Here is a 17,826-nt window from a genome sequence, read left to right as displayed (position 1 = left end):
AAAAACTCATTTGATACATTTTTCAGATTTCTGGAGTAGAGATAAATATGAGAAGCTTTAACTAAACTTATCTTGTGATGTGGACACTTGCAGCAGAGAAGAAACTGGAATTTCATACACACAGCCATGCCTGGGGTCACTGTATTCCATCTACCATTAAGACAAAGTGTGAAGAGGAGCGCCTGGGTGGCTCGGTCGGTTAAGCAACTGCTTTTGGCTCAGGTCCTGATCTCTGAGTGCTTTGGGGATTGAGCCCCACATCGGGTTCCCTGCACAGTAGGGAGCCTGACTCTCCCTCTCCCTCTGCCCACCCCCTGCCCCATTACTTGTGCTTGCTCTCCCTCTTTCAATCAAATAAATAAAATATTAAAAAAGACAAAGTGCAAAGATTCACACCAAGCAATGTGTATCGTTTGCATATTACACACGCCCCAGTTACTCCTCTTTATTTGGTAGTGAATATTGTGTGCTGAAACTCATTAAACTAAACTTTTAACAACAATTTGGAAAAGAAATATGTTGCTTGTGTTCTCTGCACATAAGGAATATTATTTACCTTTGTTACCAGTGTGACTTAAAAATACACTCAATTTCTCAGTTTCTGTGTCAACAAAGGCTTTTCTTCATCGTTTATCAGCTTAGTAAAGAGCAATATCCAGTGTCAGTGTCAGATCTGGGCCATGATCACTCCTACCTTTGGTCTTTTTTTTCTTTTTTCTTTTTTTTTTTTTTTTTTTTTGCCTTTTTCTATCAGGACCTCACTGGTATAAATAGAAAGGACCCAGATTGGGACTCAAAAGCCTTGGGTTCAAATTCTATATCCTATTGTGTACTTTGGACATGTCTTTCTTCTAAAACTCCCATAAGTAAATACTCCCAAGGGGCACGTTGTGTTAACAGGTGAATGGGGCCACACAGTGTTTAACAATCAATGTGGGCACCATTCTTATTAGCACCATGCTCCTTCAGTGTTAAAACTTCTGAAGAGGCATAGGGTGATTTGAGGGCACTAGTTTTAAAAAAAAAAAAAAAAAAAAAAAAAAAGGCAGTTGAAACCTGTTGGGTCCACAGTTCCGGGAATGCAGGAGGAACAATAGAAATGACCGCCGGGGCCACCATCTTCCAGTCACCTCCCCACCTCTTTCCTTAACCTTAGACTCTCCTGCCAAAAGGGTATACGCCCAGGTCACGTCTCCATAGATAACCTAATACCTATGCAGGAAACAGGAGCATCAGGAGCCCTCACCCCATACCTTCCAATCACCAAATATGGATGTGAGCCCTTGCTCTGCCTTGGCCTGATAAAAGACCCCCGCCAACTCCCTCCCAGTGCAACTTCCCTGACTCCCTCTCTCTTTCTTTCTTTCTTTTTTTTTTTTTTTAAAGATTTTATTTATTTATTTGACAGAGAGAGATCACAAGCCGGCAGAGAGGCAGGCAGAGAGAGAGGAGGAACCAGGCTCCTTGCTGAGCAGAGAGCCCGATGTGGGGCTCGATCCCAGGACCCTGGGATAATGACCTGAACCGAAGGCAGCGGCTTAACCCACTGAGCCACCCAGGCACCACCTCCCTCTCTCTTTCTGTGAGTTGCGGAACCTAACCCAAGGGTGCCCACCTCCTCCCGGCGTAACTTTCCTGGCTCCCCTTCTCCTGAGCCCTGAAACTTTGCTGGAGACTGCCTTTAATAAATCTTGCCTTGTGCCTAGCTCGCCTGGTGCCGTGTTTATCTCGCCTGTGAAATTTTACAAAACCTAATTCAATAGTGAAAATTATTTGAATCTCTTCTATTTAATATCCCCTGCACACAGCATTCATTTCCTCTCTTTTAGCAGATTAGTGGTTTTCGAGTTTCATGACTTTATCTTTTTTTTTTTTTTTTTTTTAAAGATTTTATTTATTTATTTGACAGAGAGAGAAATCACAAGTAGGCGGAGAGTCAGGCAGAGAGAGAGAGAGAAGCAGGCTCCCGCTGAGCAAAGAGCCCGATGCGGGGCTCGATCCCACGACACTGAGATCATGACCTGAGCCGAAGGCAGCGGCTTAATCCACTGAGCCACCCAGGGCGCCCCTGACTTTATCTTTTTTTTTTTTTTTTAGATTTCTTTCTCCCCTCTCTTCTCACATTGTTTGGGTGGATGCAGCTTTGACCATCATTCAGCATTATACCATAAATATAAAAATAAAAATTTATTGAAACGCTCTTCTCTGTTAACACTAATTCTATAGTTTTTCTCTTTCCTAGTAAACTATGAATCCCAAGACTGGTTTGAGGCCAGTAGGCTGTGTTCCTTCAGGCTGTCTTCAGCTCTCTGGTTGTGGACCACTGGGTACAACTCCCCAGCTCTGATCTTCTGACCTTGGTTCCTTTCAACTTTCATGCTCCCAACACCTCTCTTCTGGTTACAGGCCTTTCACATTCAGCTCTCTGAGAAGTTTCTAATCTCTTTCTTCTACTTGGGTGTGGCAACATACGCTCTTCCTATAAGATTTCCTGTTTGTGGCTAGGTAAACATCTTCCTTTTAGGGTGAAGATCACTTTAGAACAAGCTGCCCACTACTTAAAAAATACTAGAGGTTTAAATGTGATCATCTAAGTCGCTGGTGTCACAGCCAAGTGTGCTTCCTTTCAGGCAACGGTATCCGAGCATGAGCCTATATTCTCAGTCTCTCTTTCTCCCCCATCTCTCACTACCCTTCACAGCAGGTTGTCTGAATTAAGGTGTTTATTTTTAAAAAGGCAACAAAATACTGTTGAGAGAGCCATATAATGAGAAGACAGATAAGCAAACTAAATTGTGACAGATTCCAGCAGCATTTCTACAAAAAAAAAAAAATCAAACTGCAACAACTAATTCTCTGAAAGAATGTTCAGACTTCCAAGTGGATCTCTGAATGGTTAAAGCATATAAATCAGGTCAAGTTTTTAACATTCCACTCCACTACCACCTTTTTCTTTTGTAGACATATACTTGTCATAAACTGAATAAAATTTCCCTGTTCCTATTCCAGGAAACCTGGCTTAACAGTTCCTATGAAAATAAATAATAGGTTTCAACTGACAGAATGCTTGAAGAAGTTTCACTTCACTTGACGCAACTTGTTATCTGCAAGCGACTTTCCTTAATGTGTTCTGAGATCTCAATTGGGCTCAGAAAGTCTATTTGAGCTACAGATTTATATTCTCCTTTCCTTCACTGACCAAAGGAGACCTTGACTTCACTTTTAGAGCATATCCATGAGTGGTTAAAAGTGGCTATGGCATCATTTAATAGATGCATATCTTTAACTCAGATGGACCCAGACATCTCTTTTACATACATCATAGCAAATGGAAAATAAACGGCTCATGGGCAGTTTTCTGTGTTCCCAAAAGCTAGGCATAAAGAGACAAGAGCAAGTAATCCCAAATTTACCCAGTGGGATGAATGGTGTTATCTCTATTTTAGGATGGAGGATTCTGGAAATCTCCTCTAATGGAGATGACCTGAAGATTCACCTACCAAGAATTTGGGAACAGGACGATGTATCTTCTGTAATTTAATGGAGAACAACCTTTCAAATTCTCCTGCAACATCATAGTTATATACTCAAATAGTTAACTCATAAGAATATAAGGAAAAGTGAATAGACATTAAATACTAAATCACAGAATGATTAGCAGATCACAATGTGTGTGTCTTCAACTAACTCAGAAGAAAGGCCTCTTTCATCCTTTAGCACTTATGGAAATTTTATAAAAGTCAAAGGCATTTTCTCATAAATTAAATTATTCAACAAAAACCTTCACAGAAATTGATAGGTAGCATTACATTCTAATAACTAAAATAGGGCAAAATTTAGACCTGGAACAGCTTCTACACTGTGGATGTAGTCACACTGCTCCAATGCTGAGAAACAGATAGAACCATAAGGTTGAAAGCACTCTAAATCTAGTAATCACAAGCCCCCAAGATTTGTTTACATAGGAGTTCACAGGATCAGGAATTTTTATTTAGCACCAGATTGAATTTGATAATAGTAGTAAAATATGCACCCATTTTGGCAGAAATTTTAAAAACACTCTAAAAACAATATAATTCATCTTATTCATCCAGAATTGCACAATGTGTCGGGTGCTGCTTACCACTCAGTTTTAAATGAAGCAAATGAGAACATCAGAATTGCAAAGAAGGAACGGGTACTATCATAATATAAAATGCTTGTGTGGAGCCTTTATAATCAATAATAAAAATAATTTTCCCATTTATAACAAACTTCCTGGGTGTTGAGAAATATTTTACCCAAATTATCTCACTTTAATCATCACTAGAACACTATGAGCTCGATGATCTTGAAGCCATTTTACAGATGAAGAAACTAAATTTCAGAGATTTATATAATTTGTTGTAAAGCCACACAAGTAGGAAGTGGCAGAAGGGATTTTGAACTCAATCTGTCTGGCTCCAGAGCCCATAAGCTCACCCCACAACTACACAATCACTCTTAAGGAGAGTCAGAATACCTATACATGCTGAACTCGCACTCTGGGATTGGCTCTCAGACTCTGGTTTTATATACTGAGACTCAGTACTGGGTACTTCATGAAAGGGCACGGATTTTACAGTAAGCTGAATGCAATCTCTTCCAAGAGCTGAGCCATACAGCTAGAAATTTCATCTCAATTCTAGAATTCAAATATTTGTCTCCAAAATTCCAGGGACACTATAAATGATTGGTGAGCATGATTTTCTTAAATCTCACTCAGTTCTTGAATATGAGCTATACGGATGGGGCTGAAGTGTGATTATTTAGATATGACCTGAGGTATGTACTTCTCAGGAAAAAAGGTAAAGCCTGTGACTCACTCCTGAAATAGTAACTGCATTATCACTGTGCCATTCTTCCAAAGTTGTGATTCCATTTAACTCAGCAAAATTCAGTCCAAACTGAAGGTTCCTTCTGCTGAATCTGTTCAAATTCTGACACTTTCTCGAATCTGTTTTTCTCATTTTGCACAGTTTTAAGTTCAGCATATTCGAAAGTCATGTGATATCAATAAAAAGTTTCTGTCTAGGGAGTTGCCAGGACAACACCGCCAGAGCAACAGAGCAACAGGCAGACGCCAGCACTCTGACCAAGCAGCAGCTGCAAGCTGAATGACATATTACAGGCTGACCGAGGACTGAAGAGCAGATTGCAGAAGTCAAAGATGCCTTTTCGCCATTTGACAAGGATGGTGACAGAACTGTAACAGCAAAGGAATTGGGAACTGTAATGAGGTCTCTTGGGCAGAATCCCACAGAAGCAGAGTTACAGGACATGATGAATGAAGTAGATGCTGATGGTAATGGCACAATTGACTTTCCAGAATTTCTGACAATGATGGCAAGAAAAATGAAAGGCATGGACAAGTGAAGAAGAAATTAGAGAAGCATTCCATGTGTTTGATAGGATGTCAATGGCTGTATTATGGCAGCAGAGCTTTGCCATGTGATGACAAACCTGGGAGAGAAACTGACAGATGAGGTTGATGAAATGATCAGGGAAGCAGATCTTGATGGTGATGGTCAAGCAAACTATGAAGTGCTTGTACAAATGATGATAGCGAAGTGAGGACGCTATACAGAATGTGTTCACTTTCTTGTACAAAATTGTTTATTTGCCTTTTGTAACTTGGCTGTAAAATGCTGTCAAAAAATATGCACGTGCAATAATGAGGACTTCACTTCTCCATGCTTTCTTCCATTACCTTACTGTCATTTTCTTGAAACCGTATTTTGGAAAATCGATCAAGTAACATGTTGAATGTGGCTTACTCTGGGTATATCTAAGCCCTTCTGCACATCTGAACTTAGAGGGAGTTGGTCAAATGAGGAAACATCTGGGTTATGCCTTTTTAAGTAGTTTTCTTCGGGAACTGACAGCATATTGTTGAAGTGTGGAGTTGTAACTCTGAGTGGACTATGGACAGTCACAATATGCACTTAAAAGTTGCACTGTTGCAAAATGGATATTATCCAGGTACTCATACACTGTTTTTTTGTACTGCTTATCCTGTACCAGAAACATTTTCTTCTATTGTTGCTTGCTTTTAAACTTCATTTAGCCTCTTGAAGAAAATATGCTTATGGAACAATTTGCCTTGAATCCACTTCAAGTTGTAGATTTGTTTTCCAATAAAAAAATTACAATTTACCACCCCCCCCCAAAGTTTCTGTCTTCTAAATCATGGGTTATCCTAATAGCTGTGCTAGTTAGAATCCTTTAATGTCCCTAAATTGTTAATCTGAGGTAGTAGCTTTGTAAGTCCTTTTTCTCTACTTCAATTTCTTCTAAATATCACATAAAATGGAGATGATAAAGGCTCATGAATGAAGGGAAAAAAAAGGTAGCCTTGTTTCCTTCACCCTTGATTCATGTTTTACAAAGTTCATGGAACAAGTTCCACTGATATCTGCAATCACTTAGTTCTTCTATGCAAGGCAATAAAGAACTTGGCGTGACCAAAATGGCACTGCCTATGAGTCTGTACTTGTTTCAAAGCTAAAGTTCCAAAACAGGCCACTTTTTTCCCAAGAGGAGAGTATGGATGCCACTCCAAGGGATTTGATGACTATACCAGTACAAGGAACTTGAATACTTGCAGGAAAAATTAAACAAATTCATGATCACAAAAGCCTTTCAATTCATTTTCTTCTTTGTTTACTCTTACTGTCCTCAAAACTTTGTCTGTATTAATGACACAATGAGATGAACAGATATTGCTTTTGGAAATGTCTAGGTTTTTCAGTAAAGTGATGGTTCAACTAATTTTCTGGCACTTCAATACATTTGTAATAGAGAGAGTCACTGGAGTTTACCATAACATTTTTAGAAACTGCAAGATTTTGAAATGCTTTTTGAATGGCCAGAAGAAATGCTAATTTATGATAAAATAGGATGTCAATGTCGAAGTATGTTTTAACCTAAATTTTTGGCTATGAGAATTTTCATATATACTGAGATATTGAAATACCCAGCATGGATGCTAGTATATTGTCTTATATTCAATAATTATTGATTTTTGCTATATTTTCTTTCTCTCCTCATATGTACACACACTACTCACATAATTTTTTGTTGCTTAAGTATTTGAAAGTAAGTTGCAGACATTATTACTTTGGTTAATATGTATTTTAATGTATACTAATTCTATGAAGTATAGTTGTCTATATATAAAGTATATGGTATTATATACATATAGAAAATATGTCAGTTAAAAATATTTTTATTATAATTACACATTAATTTCCCATAAAGACATTTTTATTAGTCAAAATACCCAACTGTCTAAACATGACAATTTGTGTTTATTATAAGCATTAACCCTGTCCTTACCTGATGACCAAAGAAATATGGATTTCTCCATAAGAGCTAGTGCTTTAGTCTATCTTCCTGTGGATAAATGAGAGTCAGTGTCTATCACCCAGACATGTAAGTGCCTAACGGATACTCAGTGATGAATTAGGAGTAAGTCTCTTATTGTCAATGTAAACTAAGTCCTTCTCCAAATATTAAGCTATAGAAAGGTACATCATATTGCCACAAAATAAAATTTGGGCAAATTGCCTTTAAAAAGTATTTAAACAGATCCTGGGAAAGAGGATTATTGTTATCAAATAATTATAAAAGAGATGAGAAATCTTTCTTGGACTTAAAAGTGTTCATATGTGAATTTAATCACCTATAAACTGGATTGAGTTTTCTTAGGTTTATTAACTTTCTTGAATATGATATAAGTTTCACTTATCTTCAAATAACAGATTGAATACATATTTTGAAATTCACCTCGGAAGTCTTTTCTTATAGATAGTATTATGGGCAGAATTTTATCCCCCCCAAAAAGATTATATTGAAGTCCTAACCAGCAGTACTTCCAAATGTGACCTGGTTTGGAAATTGAGTTATTGTGGATATAAGTTCACTTAAGATGAGGTCACAGTAGAGTAGGGTCTGCCCCTAATCCAACAGGAACGGTGTCATTCTAAGAGGAAAATTTGGACACAGACAATGTGCAGAGGGAAGATGAGTTGCAGACACAAAGGGAGAAGGTGGCCACATGACAACAGAGGCAGAGATTAGAGTGACACATCTGCAAGGCAAGTTTCTGTCACCAGGAGCAGGAGAGAGGCATGTGAAATGCCAATTGAATATTACCCCCACCTTAAAAGACCACCAGAGACGTGAGTCAAAGCCAATCAGCAAGGGTCGTTTATTGCAGGTTCGAACCTGGACCTCTGCGCCGCTCGTTGCCGATAACGCCGAGAGGTCCAGAGCTGGGTTGGTGCAGGGTTTTTATCATGGAACAAGTTCTCCCTGAGCACTCTTAGAAAGTATTGACCCTGCCAAAACCTTGATTTCAGACTTCTGGCCTCAGAACTCTAAGAGAATAAATTTCCATTGTCTTAAGCTTCCCAGTGTGGTAGTTTATTACAGCAGATCCAGGAAATTCTCACAGTTAGCTGATAATAGATGATAGGTAGATAAATAGATATGATGAGGGAGCAGGAGGCTGGCTGAGGACAAAGTAAAAGCTGGCGCCTTGCACCCCCTCCCCTCCATATGTGAGCATTCCTCAGGCACCCCTGACTGCCATAAAACGATAAATAGTTAACGTGCAGGGATCGCAATCCTGCAGAACAGGAATCTCCCTTGCCCTACAAGATGTCCTAGAGACCTAAACAGGGAGGTTACCTTATCAATAGCACAAATTTCCAGAGGCAAATAACTCTTGGTTCCTGAAGCCCTAATGTCCCCCTCCCACCATAAACTGGAGGAGACTGGAGTAGAAAGGAATGTAAATGATAGCCAGATCATAATGCCCCACCAAGAATCTCCCAACAATCTTGATGTTAATACCTGACCTAAGGACGACATTGATCAAGCCATAAGGGCAAGGACTCCCCCCAGCACCTTGTAGGCTCTCCCTAACATGTGAGAACTCTGTTGAAGTCTCCCATCCCTTCACCACCTCCCCCCAACCGTGGGGTATATAACGTGCCTACCCTCACAACCCGGGGCAGCAGCTCTTCCTGCCCACGGGTCCTGTCCCCGTGCTTTAATAAACCACCATTTTGCACCAACGACGTCTTAAGAATTCTTTCTTTAGTTGTCGGCTCCGAACCTCCTCACCCCACCGAACCTAACTTAGGTTCTGGGACTTCATCAGATAGATAGACAATCTTTCGGATCTTTTAGGTTTAGGTCTAGTCATAAAATGAAGACTAGAGGAATTATCCAGTAAAGTAATATAGTGGTCCTAAAATTATTAGTTGAACCACCAAAAACTGCCATTTTTTGTAGGTAAAAAAAAATGATTTAAGAGAGGTAGTTTTATGTGGCTCAATCTAATAAATAGATTGATTAAATAATTCCATTTCTAAAGTCTCCTCTTTCATGAAAGAGCAGATCTTTAACTGAATTCACTAGGAAAATGGTTTGTTTTCCTTGCATTGCTTTTCTTCTATAAAGCGATTCCTAGGCTTCATTCATTTCATTTAAAGAAGGAAGTTCTGTCCTCCTGACCTATAAGAAAGGAAGCGCTGGAGGCAATTCCTTTTTGAGGTTTTGCCTCCTGGTCTCTCATTTACACATCTCTGTGCATGGTTTATTCTAGGAGACAATGCTGGAGATTCCATCCAATTCATGTTCAAAGCTTGGGTTTCTCCAGGGGATTTTCTCTCATTCCATTTGGCACAGCAGTGACAGTGTTTGACAACATCTGCCTTCCAGCACCACTCGACAGCTCCATCTGACACTTGGTTCCCATCCACATTTTCTTCCCGCCTGTCTTCTGAGGAAGATGTTTCCACAACAGAGGTGGAGAAGAGAAGACAGCAAGGGCAAACCAGAGCTTTACTTTCCCAGTGAATAACTCACGAACTCACAAAACGTCTTCTCCTGTCTCTTAATCTAATTCAACCAAAGATTTTTGACATAAACTTCTCAACCAGCTCTTCGTACTTTGGGATTCTGAGCATTCAAACACCATTTCTGAGTGATTCTTCTACACATCCATACAGCTAATCCCTTTCAAAGTTTCCTCCACTCTGAAAACAAAACAACCACTCACAAATTTTACTGACAGTTTTTTTAACCAGCAAGAAAGAATATAATCAAGTCCGAAAACATCTATGTGACCACTGCTAAAACATGCTTATTTATCTTCATAAAAAGTAGATATTTACTTACAAGTTCCACTTCATAAAATTGTGATAATCCTTAGTTCAAATAAATGTTATGACTCTAAGAAATCGATTTAAGAGAAAATTCCAAATCTTATCAATCAAAAGATTCCTCTACATTCTGGAGTACTTAAATTATTGCCTACACCAAATAGGAATCCCTTTGGGTTTATAGTAGCAACTGCCATTTAAATTATTATTCTTCACTTAAACTGTCTTTATTAGTTTGCTCTGGCTTCGAATTCTAACAGATTGTTTCAAAATGTCATTCTACTTCTACTCAATTGAAAACACCCTGCCATTACTCTCTTCATTGTATGAGATTCTAAAATTTCTAAAATTTCCCTGGGCCAGACAATACATAAACAATTGGTGATATTAGAAAAAAAAATAAAAATCCTTCAGCCTAAAAGAGGTATCATTTGATTTCAAGATTTATGATATTTCTCTCCTCAGTATACTTTACAGCTGGGTTTTCAGAAGTATATATATTTCACATATGTGTTCACATAGAATTTGAGAAAGGAAGAATGTGCTACAAAGGAATATGTTATGTTTTTTGTGGTTTTATAAAGGCAAACTCTTTCAAGACAGAGAATAGCCATGCACTGCATTGACAAACACTCTCTGGGATACAGGGACTATCATGAATGCTGGTGTCAGATGCTGCCACTTCTATCGTGAACTCTCACCTGCTGTACCTCATTGGAGATGAGCCAGAGTAACTTTGCCCCCTTGGCTCACCTATGAGCATATGGCAAAAGGAAGCAATATGAAAACCCAATCCTTCCTTCTTGTTCAAACAGAGACTTCTTAAATGAGCAGGCTCGGTCCTAGAAACAACAGTATTGGTCTATTTGCACTTAATTGAAGCAAACCCAACATTTGAAAATCAAGTTAGAAGCTGATGACTCCTTTCACAAATACATCTATTTGTGTTTCATTTAGGTATTTTTTAAAATAGCAAGCATGTCTACTATACTAAACTATGGAGATTCTTTATCTGTACACATTGTATGGACCTATTTTATATTTTTATATTTTAGCCAGAGGCTTCCATTGAGGTTAAACAAAAATCTTGTTTAACTCTGAAACTCTCCCTGCTCCCCTTCCCTCAGGGGACTTACTTAAAAACAAGTCCTGGAAACCAGCTTCAGGTAACAAAGCCCAGATACAAAGGTGGGTCAGGCCAGGTGGAGACATCAATCAGTGGGGGGTTACATACTGTCTCCCTAGCTACCAAGGAGTATGGGTCCCCTGCCCTTTGGGAGCCTTTTTGGCACCAATCCTAATCAAGGTGTAACAGGCTGGTTCAAATATCTACTAGGGTAAATTGTAATTCAATTGGTCACCTAGCCTCACTGTGGAGTTTCCCGTGTGTGTTACAATCTCATTGGTCACCTGTGCGAGACCAAGCTGGACCGCATGGCCTTTGCCCTTAAAAGCTATTCTGTGAAACAGAGAAGGGTCACCCTTTCTTGTAAGAGGTGCGTCCCCAAACGTTCGGTTTGATTCTTGACGCTTGGTGTGAAATAAAGCTTTGCTTGACCTTTGCTTTATATCAGTCTCACTCCTTTAATCACGGACCCATTATTGGGGCATAACACACATATATGGACATGTGTACACATATATGTACATATGTACATTACTAGTATACAAAGTATACCAGGTCTACCTGCCAGTTCTAAAGGTTTCTCCTTGCCACACTTCTCCCCACAACCACATCCAGTCTCAGATCCAGTCGCTTTCAAAGAGTCATGGAGTTTCCACTAGAAAACAACTCATTTGGCTGCACTTTCAAGTGAGTTAGCTGTACACAGTAGTTCTCTGGCCTCTTTATCCTGTGAATCAGGGTTCCTGGCTTCTCCAGGTCACAGATCCCTTAGAGATGCTGTTTGTTATATAATAAAATAAACTTACTGTTTTCTTTAACACTTTGAGAGCATAAGGCTTCTGGGTCCCCTTCTGTTTGCATCTGTACACAATGGATGTAGCACCCCTTGAGGGGGGAAAAAGACAAAAAGAAAATGTTATGCTCTGGACATGAAATCAAGGGGAAAGCTTGAAAATAAATCTCTCTTGCAGTTACCCTCATAACTGACAAGTATTTATAAGTTCTACTACAGGACCAGCCCAATAGGTTTTTTTTTTTTTTTTTTTTTTTTTCCACAACTGAATATGGTTTGCTCAGAAAAAATCTAGGTTTTCCAGTCTGTTCTTTTCCTTCTGGCCCATCCCTATACAAGTAACATGCCCAGGGCCGCTGCATTCAGTAGGCTCTGGAATAACCTGGGTCCTCAGGTGAACATCACTTTTGGATGACATCCTCCAAATTTCACAGTCCCTGGGCTTTCATAAAGGTATGAAATTACAATTTCAAATTAGCCATACAGCTTCAGGAAGAGAGTTTAAGTTCAGCACTGGGCTGTAAGGGTCAGGACAGTGAGCAAACTTGCCAAAGGAAGGGGGACCCCGTGAATTTACACCAATTCATTTGGTGCCCTGGCATTCTCCCGGTGTTAACATTAGCTCCACATAGCTTCTGGCTCTTTCAACTTGGTGAAAATTGCTACCATTTATTTATATATGCCTAACAAAAATAATTACGTGAGGGGCACCTGGGGGGGGGGGGCTCACTGGGTTTAACCTCTGGCCTTTGGCTCAGGTCATGATCCCAGGGTCCTGGGATGGAGCCCTGCATGGGGCTCTCTGCTCAGCAGGAAGCCTGCTTCCCCCTCTCCTCTGCCTGCCTCTCTGCCTACTTGTGATCTCTGTCTGTCAAATAAATAAATAAAATTTTTAAAAGAAATAATTATGTGAGATACCCAGGGGAAAATATTACAGAAATGGTTAAGAATATATAGACGAAAAGTAGATCTTTCTGTTTAAAAAACTCAGATAAGTACAGAATGTTTACCTGTAAAGGAGAATGGCAAGAAGGGACTCAGTAATTGTCCACGTGTGTGAGGTTACTAAAAGGAGAACACTGAAAAACAGACAGTGTGGTCTTGATGTTCTCTCTCCTCACACAATAGCAGAGCAATGAAATAGAGGCAAAAGAAGCCCACAGACCAAGCAGGCTTAAGTTACATGCTCAGAAAGGGAACTTTAGATGAATCTTAAAATAAGATCAGTTGAAGTAAATCTGTCACACTTTGAAAACTAGGCCAAAGGAACTCTTATGACATATTCAATCCCGTGGTTCTAAAATTCTAAGTAAGCACAAAAGAAGTCTAAAAAATCAAGCATATTCCTAGTTGCCCATTCACAATCCATTTTTAACAAAGTCAGGAGAAGGCAGAAATTGGTGGTGTATATGCTGATAGAGAAGAAAAATTTCAATACGTTTTTTAACACTTTGGTAAGACATAACATATACACAAAGAAATATATGGTTTTAGAAATGGAATAAATGGAGGTAAACACAAAATTCAACTTTATTTTTAGTTGTTCAAAAGATAACTATCTAAAGCAAAACTACTGACAATGTATTATCTTTACAGCATATATAAAAGTAAAATGTAGGACAATAGCACAAAGAATGGGGGAGAAATTGGGAAAATACCTTTGGGTTCTTATATTACACGTTAAGTATTATGAGATTATTTAACAGTAGACTTTGATTAATTAAAGACATATACTGTATAACCTTGGGCAATGAAAAAAATAATTTGAAAAATCAAAAAAATAAATAATGAAGCTAAAACAGAAAAATCAAAAAAGTAATGTGAGGGAGGAAGAAACAAACGAAAAGACTAAAAAATAAAACAGCTAAAACTATGGTGAATTTTAATCAAATCACATTACTAATTACATTAAATATAAACCTTATAAACACATCAGTTAAAAATAGAGATGATCAGATTGGATTGAAAAACTAAGATCAAACTTATGCTGTGTAAATAAACCCATTTAAATATAAAGGCAAAAACAAGTTAAAAATAAAATTCTAGAAAAGAGATACTATGCAAATACTAAAGAAAAGGAAACAGAAATACATCTATCAAGATCATGCCAACCAGACTTCAGGATAGGTATAAAGATGGACATTACTTAATTATGAAGGGGTCACTTTCCCAGAATGACATAGCAGATGTAACTGTGTATGTGCCTAACAGCAGCACTTCAAAGTACATGAACCCAAACTGATAGAACTGATAGGAGAAAAAGACAAATCCACAAATACAACTGGAGACTTCAACACACCCTCCCAGCAAATGACAGAACAAGTAGACAAATTGTTACCAAGGATAGAAGACATGAACATCATTAACTAAGCTAATCTAATTTACATTAAGAGAAAACTACAAAAAAAAAAAAAAGAAAGAAAGAAAGAAAAGAAAAGAAAAATAGCAGGAAATACATTTTCTTCAAAGGTAAAAGATCCACATCCAGACAATATAGAGCTACAGTAATCAAGAGAGTGGTGTTGGAGAAAGAACAAACATGAAAAAGAATGGAATGAAAAAAAGAATACAGAAATAGTCTTAAACATATAGAGTCTGTTGGCAAAAAGGCAATTCAGTGGAAGAAAGGACAGTCTTTCCAACTATAAATAGTGCTGGAACAACTGGATTCCCATATGCAAAAAACAAACAAATTTATAATACAAAACAAAAACCTTTATCTAAACTTCTCAAAATGAATCACAGATATAAATATAAAACCTAGAATTCTAAAGCTTGACCAAAAAAAAAAAAAAAAAAAAGGAAGAACCTTCAATTAGGCAATGATTTCTACACACAAAACCAAAAGCACAATGAATCAAAGAACAAACAAATAAACTGGATTTAATCTAAATTAAGAATGTCATGTCTATTCTTTGAAAGCCATGACAAGGAGAAAATGTTTACAAATCACATATTTCATAAAATACTTATATCTAAAATTACAAAGAAACTCAAAACCCAATAATAAAAAATAACGGATTTTAAAAATGAACCAAAGAGCTGAACATATGTTTCACCAAAGAAAATATATTGATGGCAAAAAGCACAGAGAAAGATGCTCAATGTCATTTGTCATCAGGGAAATGAAACTAAAACCACCATGATATACAACTCCATTCTTAGTGGAATGCCTTAAAGAAAAGAGAGAAAAAGAGAGAGAACATCATGAACTTGCAAGGATTCAGAGCAACACTAACACATTTTTGGAGGGAATGCAAAATATTACAACCACTTTGGAAAATAGCTTGGCAGTTTGCCCAAGTTAGATGAAAGCTATATTCATGACCCAGCAATTGCACTACTAGGTATTTAACCCAAAGATACAGACATAATGAAAAGAAGGGGCACTACACATTTGGTGAAAAGAATGATCATAGCAGCAATGTCCACAATAGCCAAACTGTGGAAGGAGCCGAGATGCCCTTCAACAGATGAATGTTATAAAGAAGATGTGGTCCATATACACAATGAAATATTACTCAGCCCATGGGAAGGAATGAATACCCACCATTTGCGTCGACATGGATGGAACTGGCGGGGATTATGCTAAGTGAAGTAAGTCAAGCAGAAAAAGACAATTGTCATATGGTTTCACTCACATGTGAAACATAAGGAATAGCATGAAGGACCACAGCAGAAGGGAGGGGAAAACTGAATGGGAAGAAGTCAGAGAGGGAGACAAATCATGAGACACTCTGGACTCTGGGAACCAAACTAAGGGTTCCAGAAGGGAGGAGGGTAGGAGGATGGGGTAACCGGGTGATGGGTATTAGGAAGGCACGTGTTGTGATGAGCACTGGGTGTACTATGCAACTAATGAATTGTTGAACACTACGTCAAAAACTAATGAGTACTATAGGCTGGCTAATTGAACATAATAAAAAAAAAGAGAGAGAGAGAGAGAGAAAGCTGTGTTCACTCACAAACTTGAAAACAAATCTTTACAGAAGTTGCTTAGTAATCATCAAACAAACTCCAACATCAAATGTTAGTTAGTAATCATCAAACAAACTCATCAAACAACTCCAACATTCCTCAAATGAGAAATGGATTAATAATCTGTGACACATCCATATAGGGGAATACTACCCAGAAATAAAAAGAAATGAACTAGGTTATACACAACTTGGATGGTTCTCTAATATCCTAAGTGAAAGAAGCCAGGTTCAAAAGACTGTGTTACTCCATTTATAGAACATTATTGCAAAGACAAGACTATAAGGACAGAAATAGATCAGTGCTCAGGGATGAAGGAGGGACTGAATACAAATAAGTATGGGAGAATTTTTTGGCATAATGAAACGTGTACATTTTGCTTGTGGTGTGTTTACACAACTATATACATTTGTTAAAATAGGTAGAAATGTATAATAAAATTTGCTGTATGTAATTATACTATGATAAAAATACAGTGAAAAACCCTTCCAAGAAAACCCTATCATTCAAAAGGAAGATTAAAAAATATTACCAAAAGGTAGCCTATAACATTCAACTTAGTCTATTTATATTTAATGGTAACTGATGACATTTGGGAAAAAAAAGAAAAGAAGTACAAGGGAAAGTGATTTGCAAACACTGAAGAAAACTAAAGATCTAATTTCTATTTTTGTAACAATTGAAAAATTAATATACTCAAAAATTCATATAAAAGAAAGAGATTAAATATCCTCTATTCCTTAATTTCTTTATCACGTTAAATTACCTACCAATAAATTCGGTATACACATCACTGTCTTAGCAAAAGCCTTCCAGAAATTTTTAACAAAATACATTCTTGGGGTGGCTGGGTGGTGCAGTTGTTTTAGTGTCTGCCTTTGGCTCAGCACATGATCCCAGAATCCTGGGATCAAGTCCTACAAAGTGCTCTCTGCTCAGCAGGGAGGCTGCTTCTCCTCTCCCTCTCCCTGCTGCTCTGCCTACTTGTGCTCTCTTTCTCTCTCTCCCCCATCAAATAAATAAATAAAATCTTTTAAAAAACCTAACAAAATACATTCTTAACTGATCAATCTCAGGATAGCCTTATGCTATTAATAACGCACAATTAAAAAAATTTTTTTGTATTTTTGTATATGAGGAATCCATTAAGAGCGTCCAATTTAATATGGTAAGTAATGGACTTGTTAATATGAACAGATCATTTAATTTTTTCCACTTTATTGAGTTATGACTGACATGTAAAACTGTATAAATTTAAGCTATACAATGTAATGATTTGATATGTATACATATTACAAAATAATTACTATAGTATGATTAGTTAACACATCCATCACCTCACAGTTACAATTTTAAGAATGACTTTTTAATATGAATTTTAAGATTAAGTTAAAAGAACAGAAGAGCCAAAACAAATTTATGTGAAAATAACATTTCAGTAATTTCTCTAAAATAAAACCCATTTTCTTTTTTTTTAAATATTTTATTTATTTATTTGACAGACAGAGATCACAAGTAGGCAGAGAGGCAGGCAGAGAGAGAGAAGAGGATGCAGGCTCCCTGCTGAGCAGAGAGCCCGATGCGGGGCTCGATCTCAGGACCCTGGGATCATGACCTGAGCCGAAGGCAGAGGCTTAACCCACTGAGCCACCCAGGCGCCCCTATAACCCATTTTCTTTGCTGAAATTAAATGATAAGCTTAAAGAAACCATGTTTCAGTATGTTATGTAAAAATA

The 17,826-nt window shown here is 37.8% G+C and overlaps 1 protein-coding gene and 1 pseudogene across 6 annotated transcripts in view; one reads left to right on the top strand and one right to left on the bottom strand.

Annotated features, from left to right (window-relative positions):
- CAMK4 (calcium/calmodulin dependent protein kinase IV) overlaps positions 1-17,826 on the bottom strand; it is a 241,101-nt gene that overhangs the window by 116,628 nt on the left and 106,647 nt on the right. For all 6 annotated transcript variants that reach the window (XM_059175644.1, XM_059175645.1, XM_059175647.1 and 3 more), the window contains exon 3: positions 12,126-12,204. In XM_059175644.1, the coding sequence (XP_059031627.1) occupies positions 12,126-12,204 (79 nt within the window). The remainder of the gene's footprint in view (positions 1-12,125; positions 12,205-17,826) is intronic.
- LOC131832527 (calmodulin-1-like) lies at positions 5,165-5,592 on the top strand (annotated as a pseudogene).

The sequence above is a fragment of the Mustela lutreola genome, chromosome 5, assembly GCF_030435805.1.
Source record: "Mustela lutreola isolate mMusLut2 chromosome 5, mMusLut2.pri, whole genome shotgun sequence".
NCBI classification, from domain to species: domain Eukaryota; kingdom Metazoa; phylum Chordata; class Mammalia; order Carnivora; family Mustelidae; genus Mustela; species Mustela lutreola.
Note: the sequence above shows the minus strand (reverse complement) of the source record. Positions and strands in the feature narration are given on the sequence as shown.